General features: G+C 36.1%; 1 protein-coding gene across 1 annotated transcript in view; it reads right to left on the reverse strand.

The window, feature by feature from the left end:
- The window catches only part of DNAI3 (dynein axonemal intermediate chain 3), a 71836-nt gene that overhangs the window by 20945 nt on the left and 38234 nt on the right, over positions 1-12657 (reverse strand). Inside the window, exons 11-14 of the mRNA XM_033865997.2 lie at positions 12423-12551; positions 9894-9967; positions 5291-5438; positions 3836-3923 (exon numbers count right to left, since the gene is read on the reverse strand). Coding sequence (XP_033721888.2) covers positions 3836-3923; positions 5291-5438; positions 9894-9967; positions 12423-12551 — 439 coding nt within the window. The remainder of the gene's footprint in view (positions 1-3835; positions 3924-5290; positions 5439-9893; positions 9968-12422; positions 12552-12657) is intronic.

Genomic DNA, 12657 nt, shown 5'->3' on the forward strand with positions numbered 1-12657 from the left:
CTGAGGGGGTGCAAGATAGAAAGATTTGGAACCCTCTGGCCTAACACGGGGAGCCAAGAGCCTGATCCAGGGGTCACTACTGATAATGAAAAGGAAAAGGCAAATGTTCAATGCATTGTAAACAAAGACTTAATTACCCTGTGTGAGAGACTGGGCATGGCGGCCTTGGGAGAGAGGCAGGGATGACTCACGTTATGGGTTCTGTTCCAGACACACTGACGTTGTAGGATTAGGTTGGGTTCAATCCCAAGAGATGGTGAGAGGCGAGACTTAAGGATTCTCATCAGAGGTGAGAGAATACACTGTGTTACCAAAGGGAGAGTGCGTAAAAAGGAAAGCACACAGCTGAAGTTAGAGTTTGAGGTATATTCATGATGAGAGGGCAGTAAGGTGAAACGGAGGCAGGAAAGAGGAAAGAAACTGAAGGAGGATCAGGAAAATCACAAAAGCCAAGGTGTGAGCTCCAAGAAAAGGGGCTTAGTTGATAGAGTTTAATGTGATGGTCAAAGAGGATGAAGCCAGAGAGAAATGCTATCATCAACTGCATTTACTCAGACTTGACCGGAATAACTTGGATATTTATTCAATTCAATGTCATCCTCATGGGTCATGGATTTTCCATCACCAGGAATAGTAATAATAATAGCAGCTAACATTTACTGAGTGCTTACTACATGCCAGACACTAAACTGTGTGGGCTAAACCATTTCATTCAGTTCTCACAATAACTCCTGAGGTGGTAAAGCATTAATTCTCCTCCCTGGGTGAGTAAACTGAGCCTCAGAGAGATGCAGTAGCTTGCCCAAGGGCTCACGTATGTTAGCTAACATTTATTGTGAGTTGATGATGGGCTGTTCTTAGAGCTTTACATGTATTAACTAATTTTATCTTCACAACACTCTAAGAGGTAGTTACCTTTATTATTTACTCCCCTTGTCTTCATCTCTCCCTTTTCAAACAGGTGGGGAAAAAAAAAGTAAGGCACAGAGAGATAAAGCCATTCGATCTGTTCGAATAATAAATTGTGGCTTTGTGATTTAAACCCAGACTCCAGAATCCACATCCTAAAGTATTCTGACACATTGCTTAGAAGAATATAATGGAGGCTTTGAAGATAATTCCCAAAGAGGCATTCCAGAACCATTTAGAGCAAAGGTTTGTATGGAAACACAAAAGACCCCGAATAGCCAAAGCAGTCTTGAGAAAGAAAAGTGGAGCTGGAGGAATCAGGCTCCCGGACAACAAAGCTACAGTAATCAAGACAGTATGGTACTGGCACAAAAACAGAAATATAGATCAGTGTTACAGGATAGAAAGCCCAGTGATAAAACCATGCACATATGGCCACCTTATTTTTGATAAAGGAAGTAAGAATATATAATGGAAAAAAGACAGCCTCTTCAATAAGTGGTGCTGGGAAAACTGGACAGCTACATGTAAAAGAATGAAATTAGAACACTCTCTAACACCATATACAAAAATAAACTCAAAATGGATTAAAGACCTAAATGTAAAGCCAGACACTATAAAACTCTTAGAGGAAAACATAGGCAGAACACTCTATGACATAAATCACTGCAAGATGCTTTTTGGCCCACCTCCTAGAGAAATGGAAATAAAAACAAAAATAAACAAATGAGACCTAATGAAACTTAAAAGTTTTTGCACAGCAAAGGAAAACATAAACTAGACAAGAAGACAACCCTCAGAATGGGAGAAAATATTTGCAAATGAAGCAGCTGACAAAGGACTAATCTCCAAAATATACAAGCAGCTCATGCAGCTCAATATCGAAAAAACAAACAACCCAATCCAAAAATGGGCAGAAGACCTAAATAGACACTTCTACAAAGATATACAGATTGCCAACAAACAGGTGAAAGGATGCTCAACATCACTGATCATTAGAGAAATGCAAATCAAAACTGCAATGAGGTATCACCTCACACCAGTCAGAATGGCCATCATCAAAAAATCTAGAAACAATAAATGCTGGAGAAGGTGTGGAGGAAAGGGAACCCTCTTGCACTGTTGGTGGGAATGTAAATTGATACAGCCACTATGGAGAACAGTATGGAGGTTCCTTAAAAAACTAAAAATAGAACTACCATACGACCCAGCAATCCCACTACTGGGCATATACCCTGAGAAAACCATAATTCAAAAAGAGACATGTACCACAATGTTCATTGAAGCTCTATTTGCAATAGCCAGGACATGGAAGCAACCTAAGTGTCCATCGACAGATGAATGGATAAAGAAGATGTGACACATATACACAATGGAATATTACTCAGCCATAAAAAGAAACGAAACTGAGTTATTTGTAGTGAGGTGGATGTACCTAGATAGAGTCTGTCATACAGAGTGAAGTAAGTCAGAAAGAGAAAAGCAAATACCATGTGGTAACACATATATATGGAATTAAAAAAAAAAAAACGGCACTTCCCTGGTGGCGCAGTGGTTGGGAGTCCGCCTGCCAATGCAGGGGATACGGGTTCATGCCCCGGTCTGGGAAGATCCCACATGCCATGGAGCGACTGGGCCCGTGAGCCATGGCCGCTGAGCCTGTGCGTCCGGAGTGTGTGCTCCGCAACGGGAGAGGCCACAACAGTGAGAGGCCCATGTACCGCAAAAAACAACAACAACAAAAAACATGTGGAATGTTTTAATATTGCTTTGAAAATGTCTATAAAAATTCAGTGATTCCATTTTTTTTAGCATGAGGTCTTGGGTTGTATCTATGAAACACACAGCTTCAAAGTGAATTTTGCCCAAGCTGGGTATTAGTTGTATAATATGTTTTTCTTCAATGTCCTATTATTTAACTGAACATTGAACAATTTATAAATGTAAATCCTTTTGATAAGGCAAATATTTGAAAAATACTTCAGTTGCTAGTGATTCTCATACATTTTCATTATGCATTGCTCTCCAGGTGGGATATTAATCCACAACTTTATTCAAACAGTTTTGACAGCTCACATGCATACCCTTCAATTACTTCAACAAAGGTGTATAGGTTGAGATATATTTAAAAGTCAAGGGGCTTCCCTGGTCGTGCAGTGGCTAAGAATCCACCTGCCAATGCAGGGGACAAGGGTTTGAGCCCTGGTCCGGGAAGATTCCCACATGCCGCGGAGCAGCTAAGCCCGTGTGCCACAACTACTGAGCCTGCGCTTTAGAGCCTGCGAGCCGCAACTACTGAAGCCTCTGCTCTTAGAGCCTGTGCTCCACAACAAGAGAAGCCATGGCAATGAGAAGCCCGTGCACTGCAATGAAGAGTAGCCCCTGCTCGTTGCAACTAGAGAAAGCCCGCGTGCAGCAACGAAGACCCAACACAGCCAAAAAAAAAAAAAAAAAAAAAGTCAATTGTTCTTTCTTTTCTCAGTTTTCTCATGGTGTTGTATAAATATTAATTTTTCTATTCTATTCTGATTGAGAATGGTAATTTGTTTCTGAGCACTTCATAACTTAGTCTGCTAGACTTGAGATGCATTCCATTCTGTAGAGTTATTCTTGACCACATACATATTCATTAAGTGAGCTTTGTTAAATTTTTTAGTGTAATGAATTTTCAAAAATATATGAATGTACTCAATAACTGTGAAACTGAATTGAATTGAGTTCTGTCAAGTCTTTTGTTGTGTATAGGCAGTTTTAGTGTGTTGGCTATAGCGATTACAGCCTTTGTAAAGTTCCATATTGGAGGGTTTGCTTTTCTGTATTTTGTTTTTTTTAATTAGACTATCCTAGCAAGTATTCACCTTAGACGTAAGGAACTACTAACACCTGAACTTCATTAGATGCCTTTTTAATAAGAAAAAGCAGTTACCTTGTGCTTTGTAAAGAAGACTGTCTTCACTCAGGCTTAACTTGGTTGGGCAGTGGTCTAAAGCTGTTTCACCTTTAGACAGCCTTATCTTTTGAGAGAACATACAAGAAAGATGATTTCCATATATCCTTAAATTATCCATGGCTGGTTTATTCTTGCTTTTCCCTTCTGCCCCCAGATCTCTATGTCCCTACTTCCCTCTCCTTCTCCCTTCTGCATTCTCCCTCAGATTCTGGTTGCTTTTCCCCAATGGCAGGCACCTAAACCACAGTTTCTAAAACCAGGCTACTGAAGGGAGCTTGTCTGGGGGCTCATTTCCAAATCCCAAAGTCTCATGTGTTGTTAAACTTCTGAAAATGTGTTGTCTTCTATTCCATAAAATCTCATTGTTGGTTTTAATATAAAATAATGGCCTATTCCCCTGTTCCCTAAATCTTTTAGTTAAACAAAGCTCCAAACAGTTGTGCAGGGACCTTGCATTCCCCTGGAGCTGTCAAGTCCCTTCAGGGACACACATGCCCCTGAGTTCCAGGATGGCCCTGAGTCTGCTCCAGAATGGGAAACTGTCACACTTTACATTTTCCCCTCATGTCTCCCTCCTCACTTTTCTCCAACAGGATGTTTGTCCACATGCTATACAATTATTCTCAGGTGAAGTTTTGTTTGCTTGTTTCTTTTAAAATTATCTACATCTCAGTAAATCCTACCCTAGAAAATTTCTAATCCTATTTAATTTCTAATCCTAGTTACTTCAGGAATATTCTCACCCCTCTGTGCTCTCTCTTCCACTGGGAGCAAATACATGATAATGTAATTCTAGTGATACTTGTAAATCAGAGGAAAAGAAAAATATTAAGTTTGGAATTAGAATTAAACATTCCAAAGAAAAAGAGCCATCAATGTCAGAAGTTCATTCATACTTTTCACATACTTCCCATCCACGGCCTTATCTTTCTTAAATTAAAACTACTTTTCTTCAAGCTCTGCCACTGAAGATAACTACAAATAATTTCTCTTTCAATTACTTTCAGTTTTATTTGGTCATAGGTATTACAATAAAATTCTACTATTGATATGCAAAATACGTAGAATTTTGGCTACAGGAGGGGTAAAATTAGCTTTCCCAGGCTAACCTAAGAGCCTACCAATTTTTAAGCAACTGCTATACAAATGAATAATTATTACACAAACCACTGGTAAGTTGTGGCTTGCTTATACATGAACAAATATCAATCTTGAGTTCACAATAACTGTGATTTCTGCCTTGACCTAGGCAGACCTTATAATAACTCTCACTGAAGAACTGATTGGTTGAATGAATATAAGTATTGTAATGTCCTGTGTTAATCTGAGCTGCTCTACTTTTATAGTGTGCGTATATGTATGTATGTCTATGCATATAAACCATATAGTGTATATAAGCAAATAAAATGGACTAAATCCCATGTTACTTACCTTAGAAAGAGGTTTCCAGGAGAGATTTAGATGCAAAAAAGTGGATGGTACATCAAAAGGAACTTCAATACTTTCTTCTTTCTTTTTCTCTGGTGGTGGTTGAGGGGTTAAGGCTTTCTGAGGTCTGATATCCCAAAAACATATTGTGCTTTAAAAAAAGTTTACAGTTTATTTTTTAACTAAGTACAAAGAAGAGGTGTAACCTCAGGACTACCATTCTTTCTGCTACACATTACCAATGTGATCATGGCTATATTTGATATCTCTGAATTTAAGATTTTTATGAAATAGGACTGTTTTGCATTGAATATTTTGGGGAATTATACCATTTATAGGGTTATTTAATGACTTTGCTAGTATTGAGACTAATATTATCATACATGAGAGCTGAGTTTTGAGATTGACATAATCTTTTCTTAAAACATAACAGTTTTATTGAAATATAACCCATATATCACAAAATTCACCCATTTAAAGTAGTCAATTCAGTGGTTTTTAATACATTCATTGAGTGGTGCAAGACATTACCACAATCGATTTTAGAAGATTTTCATCACCTTCCAGAAAAAAACGTGTACATATTACCAGTAAGTCCCCATTTCCCTTAATCCCTCCGACTAGCCCTGGGCAACCACTAACCTACTTCCTGTCTCTACAGATTTGTCTATTCTGGACATTTCATATAAATGGAATAATATAGTATGTGGTCTTTTGTGACTGGCATCTTTCATTAAGCATGTTTTCAAAGGTCATTCATGATGTAGTATGTATCAGTACATCATTCCTTTTTATTGTCAAATAATATTCCATTGTATGGACTATACTACACTTTATTTACCCATTCCTCATTTGATGGAGTGATGAATGAATAAATTTGGGTTATTTCCCCTTTTTGCTATTATGATTAATGCTGTTATGAACATTTGTTGGTAAGTTTTTGTGGATGTAGGTTTTCACTTCTCTTGGATCTATATTTAGGAGTGGAATTGCTGGGTTATATGGTAATACCTATATTTAATCTTTTGAGGAACTGCTAGATTGTTTTCCAAAGCAACTGGATCATTTTTGAGGATTCCAATTTCTCTACACCCTCACCAAATGTATTACTTTTTTTTGTCTTGAGGATTCCAATTTCTCTACATTCTCACCAACATTTACTATTTTTTGTCTTTTTTAAACTTTAGCTATCCTAGTGGGTGTGAAGTTGTATCTCATCAAAAGTGATTCTGATTTGCATTTCCTTGTGCTTTTGGGGTAATGTCTAGGAAATCAGTACCTAATCCAAGGTCATAAACACTTACATTTGCCTATGTTTTCTTCTAAGAGTTTTACAGTTTTAGCTCTTATATTTAGGTCTTTATTTCATTTTCAATTAATTTTTGTATAGAGTGCGAGGTAATTATTTTGCAGGTGAATACCCATTTGTCCTAGCACCATTCATTGAAAAGACTATTCTTTCTCCATTAAATTGTCTTGGTACCCTTGTTGAAAATCAGTTGACCACAGATATATGGGTTTATTTATGGACTTTCAATTCTATTCCATTGATCTATATGTCTATCCTTCAGCCATTCTCAGTACATGTGTCTCTACAACGGTAACTGTGCAGAAAGTTTAGAGATTAAGAAGTGTGAGTCTTCCAACTTTGTTCTTTTCTGTCAAGACTGTTTTGGCTATTTTGTGTCATTGTGGTTTTGATTTGACAGCTAATGATTTTGAGCATCTTTTCTTGTGCGTATTGGACATTTGTCTATCTTTTTTGAAGAAATGTCTATTGATAATCTTTGCTCATTTTTATATTAGATTATTTGTCTTTTTATTGTTGAGTTGTAAGAGTTCTTTATATATTCTTAATAGAAATCTCTTATCAGATATATGATTTGCAAATATTTTCTCCCATTGTATGGGTTGTCTTTTAAATTTCTTGATAGTGCTTCAAAAGCACTATCAACTTGAATTTTGATGAAGTTCAATTTATCTTTTTTTATTTTATTGCTTGTTTTAGTGTTTTTTATATATATATAACACATACACAGAGTTGGATTTAATGTGCTTTGTACATAGTAGGCATACAGTAAGTGTCATTTCTCCTTTTATTTCTCCTTCCTCACAGGTTGATTATGAAAATCAAATGAGGGCTTCCTGGTGGTGCAGTGGTTGAGAGTCCGCCAGGGGACGCGGGTTCGTGCCCCGCTCCGGGAGGATCCCACATGCCGTGAAGCGGCTGGGTCCGTGAGCCGTGGCCGCTGAGCCTGCATGTCGGGAGCCTGTGCTCCACAACGGGAGAGGCCACAACAGTGAGGGGCCGCGGCATGTGGGATCTTTCCAGACCGGGGCACGAATCCGTGTCCCCTGCGTCGGCAGGTAGACTCTCAACCACTGCGCCACCACGGAAGCCCTAGAGTGTTATTTTTAACACAATAAACTTGGTAAAAAATTATAATGATACTTGTTCAGTACTTCAGTATATAATGTCTTTGTAGTAATTATGTGAAAACATAATAAGAACAGCAAAGAATATGCCACATTAGCTCCATAATTTCTGTCACTTAGGTTATGAGTAAACAGATTAATAAATTTAAGATATTATTAAAGAATTTAGATGTGTAAGTTAAAGTATTTAGATAAACAGATGGTAACTTGAGACTAACAAAACTTTTATTCATTTATGTGAATTAGTTAATATTATTTACTCATTTAATAATGGATAAATAATTAAAATTAATAAAAATATTAATCATATTAATGGTCAAAACATAAATCATTGGTAGAATACCACAGATGACATAATAAAATGTTTTAAAATATAATTATAGTTGGTTTAAACCTGTTTTTCCAAATTACATAGCTCTTCTTGAATCTCATTTATAGCATTAATTTTCATTATTTGTAAAATGGTTTTGCTAAATACAGATAGCTTCAGTTGAACTTTCTGCATCAATCAATCACACATCCTTAATTAGCAGAACCCTATTTTATCTTATTCTGTATTATAAGACCCTTAGTATGGCTAAAGTATAAAGACTAGAACTGATGAATTTTCTGGATAGCTAAAAATGGGGCTTTCTAAATGCATAAACTTTTTTTTACTTTAACAACTTTTGAAGGAACTATTTCCAGAATATTTCAGAATATTTCCAAATTCAAGGGCCATCATTATAGACAACAATCAAGGACCTGTATCTTCAACATATAACATGTAATATTTTAAGTCTGTTCAGAGCTTCTAAATGTTCTCCAAGGCCACTGAAGAACAGTATAGCTTTCCATTCTGTTGTTTATAATCAACACTATACCATAAGCATCTTTCCATGAAATAATAATACAATCTTAAATGTTGCATAATATTTCATATGACCCTGTAGGTGCTATGTGTTGTTTTTGCCTGGGCAGCAATTCCCCCCTCCTTTTTTAGCAAGAGCCTTCTAATTGGTTCTTTGAGAACTGCCCCTTCCCCGTTGCATGCAGTCAGGTTGGAACTGTCATTCAAGGTGCTCTGCCATTCCTTCCCTGGTCAAAGGTGTGAGTTCATGATGTAACAGAAGCCAGTCAGACTCTCTTCTGTTACTCTGAATCTTGAACGGTGACACAGTGGTTGGAACCGATCCATTCAGATGGTAGGGGCTGACCATTCATTCTGGCCACTCACTAGGTATACAGTGAGCTATAGGTGACAATGTATTTGCCTTCAAAGCCTCATTTCCTCTATCTATATGTATTTTTCAGGGTTGAGAATATAAAAATAGTTAACCTGCTAAAGCACATAGTACAGTATTGGCATAAACTTCCAATAAAATTATTTTATCCCCTTAAGTTAACTATAGTTAATTTCTGTTGCTTGCACTCACAGAACCTTACCTAATATGTGCCCACAGGGTTAATCATGTCTCCCCACCCCCCTGCCCATGGCTGCTGCTAATGTTACTTATGCCTTCACCTGCCACTCCACAGCTGCTTCTGCTGCGATCAGTGTCTAAAACTTACGGTGTCATGATATCTATTGGGGTCAAAGCTACTTGGAGTGGTAAAGTTTTGCCAGTATTTGAATGCTAGATAATAGTATTGTCCTTCTTGCCCTTCTTACCCTTCTTATGTCTTACTTCACTTTGAATTTTCAGTTCTATAAATTGGGGTATACAATTTTTAAAAATAAACATTCTTCAACATAGTTACTGAATTACTTATAAAAACATTTGTAATAAATATACAATAAAAAATGTAAAACTCTTGCACTTTTTAAAAGAAACTTTCCCAATTAAACGTTGTCATCTTCGTAATTGTGAGATAAAATTGAATGTAAACAATACATATTAAAAATTTACAAATATGTGAATATGAAGAAACAGAATAACTATGGATAATGTTATACAACATTACCAACCATGAAACCTAGTTAATTCTTCTTTTTACAACATATTCGTATCCACAAAAAGATTTTTCTAAAACCAGCAACAATCTAACATTCTGTTCTTTAGTTATATTAGGTTTAATTGTTACAACAAAGATTATTTAAGGAACAGAAGAGGACAATGACTTTATAAGCATCTAAAAAAAGAATATATTGTTTGAAAACATATTAGGTAATGATTAAAATAAGACATACCAGTCTGCTGAACAAGTGACAAGTTGACAGGATATTCCACTTCGATTTTCAAAGACAGATCCCAATCTGTTAATCTATTTTTAAAAATGCTGGAAGTAAGTTCTGTGTACCTAGGACAGTAATGACTTTTTTCTCAAAGATTTTTACGCTAAATTTTTTTTTCTCCTTTGCTTTAATTTTTATTAAAAGAACAACACAAACAGAATTTGGAAACTGGAAAGTTTCAAAATCAAATATAATTCTGCTATACATATTTTCCAGCCTTTTTCTCACAGAAACATTTTTACATTTTAAAATTAGTTTTAGTTAGTATGCATATAAATTTCCATCTTAAGATCTTTCAGTTAATGTAATTTGAACATTTACCTATGTAGTCATAAATCATTCTGTTTTTTAATATATAGATGATGTATCATAATTTCATTACCATTATTATTAGAAATGTAGGCACTCTGTTTTCACTATTAATTGTGGAGCTGAACATGGGAGCTTTTATGAGATTGTTAAGCAGGTAAGATCAATAGAAAAGAGACTTGGTGTTAAATTAGATACCTACAGCATGCAGTGAATGCTGGGGTGCCTGCATTCTTTTAGTAATTAGTGGCACAACTCTGCTAGCACACAGAGGAGTCCAAGGAGGGTTAGTGGCTCCTTAGAGTCCTAGAAGGTCCAAGATTCCAACCAGCTAGCTCTCAAGGGAGGTGGAAGGTTTTGTGGCAACCTATGAAGGTGCTACTCTCAAATCAATAGGGAAACATGACTTTCCCCGATACCCTACCTACTTGGTAGGATTGATGAGCAAAAGGTCAAACAAAGGTGGGGGTTCCAGCAGCAGATAAACAGTAAAAGTAGGGGTGGAAGGAAGAATACAGGCGCAGCAGTGGTAAGGCCTGTTGGCAAGGCCTGTTGGCATCACGGGAGCTAGGATCCTAGAAACCTGGCTGACGCTGCTGTGGCATGAGCCCAGTCAGGATCTCTTAACAGCTGCCAGCTTCCACTGTGATTGATAAACAATCCAGAACCCATCTTTCCTCTCCCTCTAGTAAGGCTTCCCTGTTGTAGGAAGTTCAAGACTCCACAGTTGCGCTTGCTCTGGAGTTTTATGTTTTAATGATTTAAAAAAAAAAAAAACACCCACATTCATATTATAGAGTTTGGAAAATAGAAGGTTTTAAAATCAAATATAATTCTACCTTACATTCTTTTCCAATCTTTTTCATGGATACACTTTGACATGATTTGTCAAGGTATGCATTGTATGTCTTAGGACACAAATTGGATTATTTCTTTGCATAAATTTCCCAAATTTGAATTACTGGTCAAAAACTTTGAAAATTTGGATGAGTTAAGAACCACATTGACTAAATTGTATTCTAAAACTTTTATGTTGGAACCAGTAATGTTGGAGTTTATTGATTTCACCATTTCATCCTTTCTAACATGGGAAATTACTAGAAAATTTCATTTAAAAATTAAATAGGTCCAATGGAAAAGAAAAAAATCAAATAGGTCCAAAATAGTACATTAGTGTTCCTTTATTATTAATTTCTTTGATATTAGAAAGTCTGAATAATTTTCCTGTTTATCTACTAATTGTTTTTCAGTATATGTCTTTAGCTTATTTACTGGAAAATTTGTATTTACCATATTTGAGGCAAATATTTTTCTTCATTTTGCTACTTGCTCTTTATTTTGTAATTTAAAACTTTACATGTATATGATTTGAATTTCTTTCAATATTAATTAGCTTAGAAAACTACAGAATCCAGAAATACGATATTCTATTTTGATTTGTTGTATTTATTTTGGTCCATTATAACTTTGAAAAGTAATTGTGCTTTTGCATAATCCATTTAAATATCTTGAAGGGCTAATCACCCTTCATAACTCTAAGTTTTCAGAATATTCTTTGATATTCTGACCTTTTAATTTCCATAGACTCTTAGTTCCTTGAGGGAAACATTTGGGAAGCTTACTAGTTTTCAAATTCACAAACAGCAGCCGTTGTGGGTCAAGTAAAGAACCACAAAGCGATACTGCAGCACAGATGCTAGGCAGTCAGCTGGGCTCACTCACTGCACAAATAGTCTTCACCTACCAGTCTCATGACACACTCAATTCAAGACTGCCTTGCAAAATGACACATTACTGCATGTCACAGATCTTCAAGGTTATATGCTCTAAATAGTTGAAATCATAAACTTTAAATCTGCAAAGGCTAAGGGTGTAAAATATTTGCACTCTATTTTTACAACCTTCACTTTCTCCACTTGTATTGGATTATATCAGTGCTAATACCACCTACATTTTTTATTTTTATAAACCACTGAAGTTGACACATTGGCATTATTCTCATCCCTAAGTCTGATCTTGGTCTGTCAACAGTGACACAACTGTGTGATGTGTTGTTTCTGGTTATTTCACAATTAAAATGCAAATGAATTGTTGACTTCAAACATCCTCTTTGAATAAAATCTTCTAAAAACTTACAAGCCAGCAGGAGAAAAGTATGAAGCCATCAAGACTCACCTCAAATGTGTCAGGCAGCCAATGTATATCTGTAATAACTTTCCTATGTCCATTTTCTATTGAGGAGACTGCACAGTGTCTGATATACATTGCTTCTGTATTAGTCTCTGGTTCAAGGAGAAACATAGGCTGTAAAATGTTACAAGAAAGTTATGTGCTAATTTCAGAGAGCTGATGAAGCAACTCATACTTTACTTATCATTCCAATTAAAATCGATAATTTGGAGAAAAACCA

This window comes from Tursiops truncatus, chromosome 1 (genome assembly GCF_011762595.2).
Source record: "Tursiops truncatus isolate mTurTru1 chromosome 1, mTurTru1.mat.Y, whole genome shotgun sequence".
NCBI lineage: Eukaryota > Metazoa > Chordata > Mammalia > Artiodactyla > Delphinidae > Tursiops > Tursiops truncatus.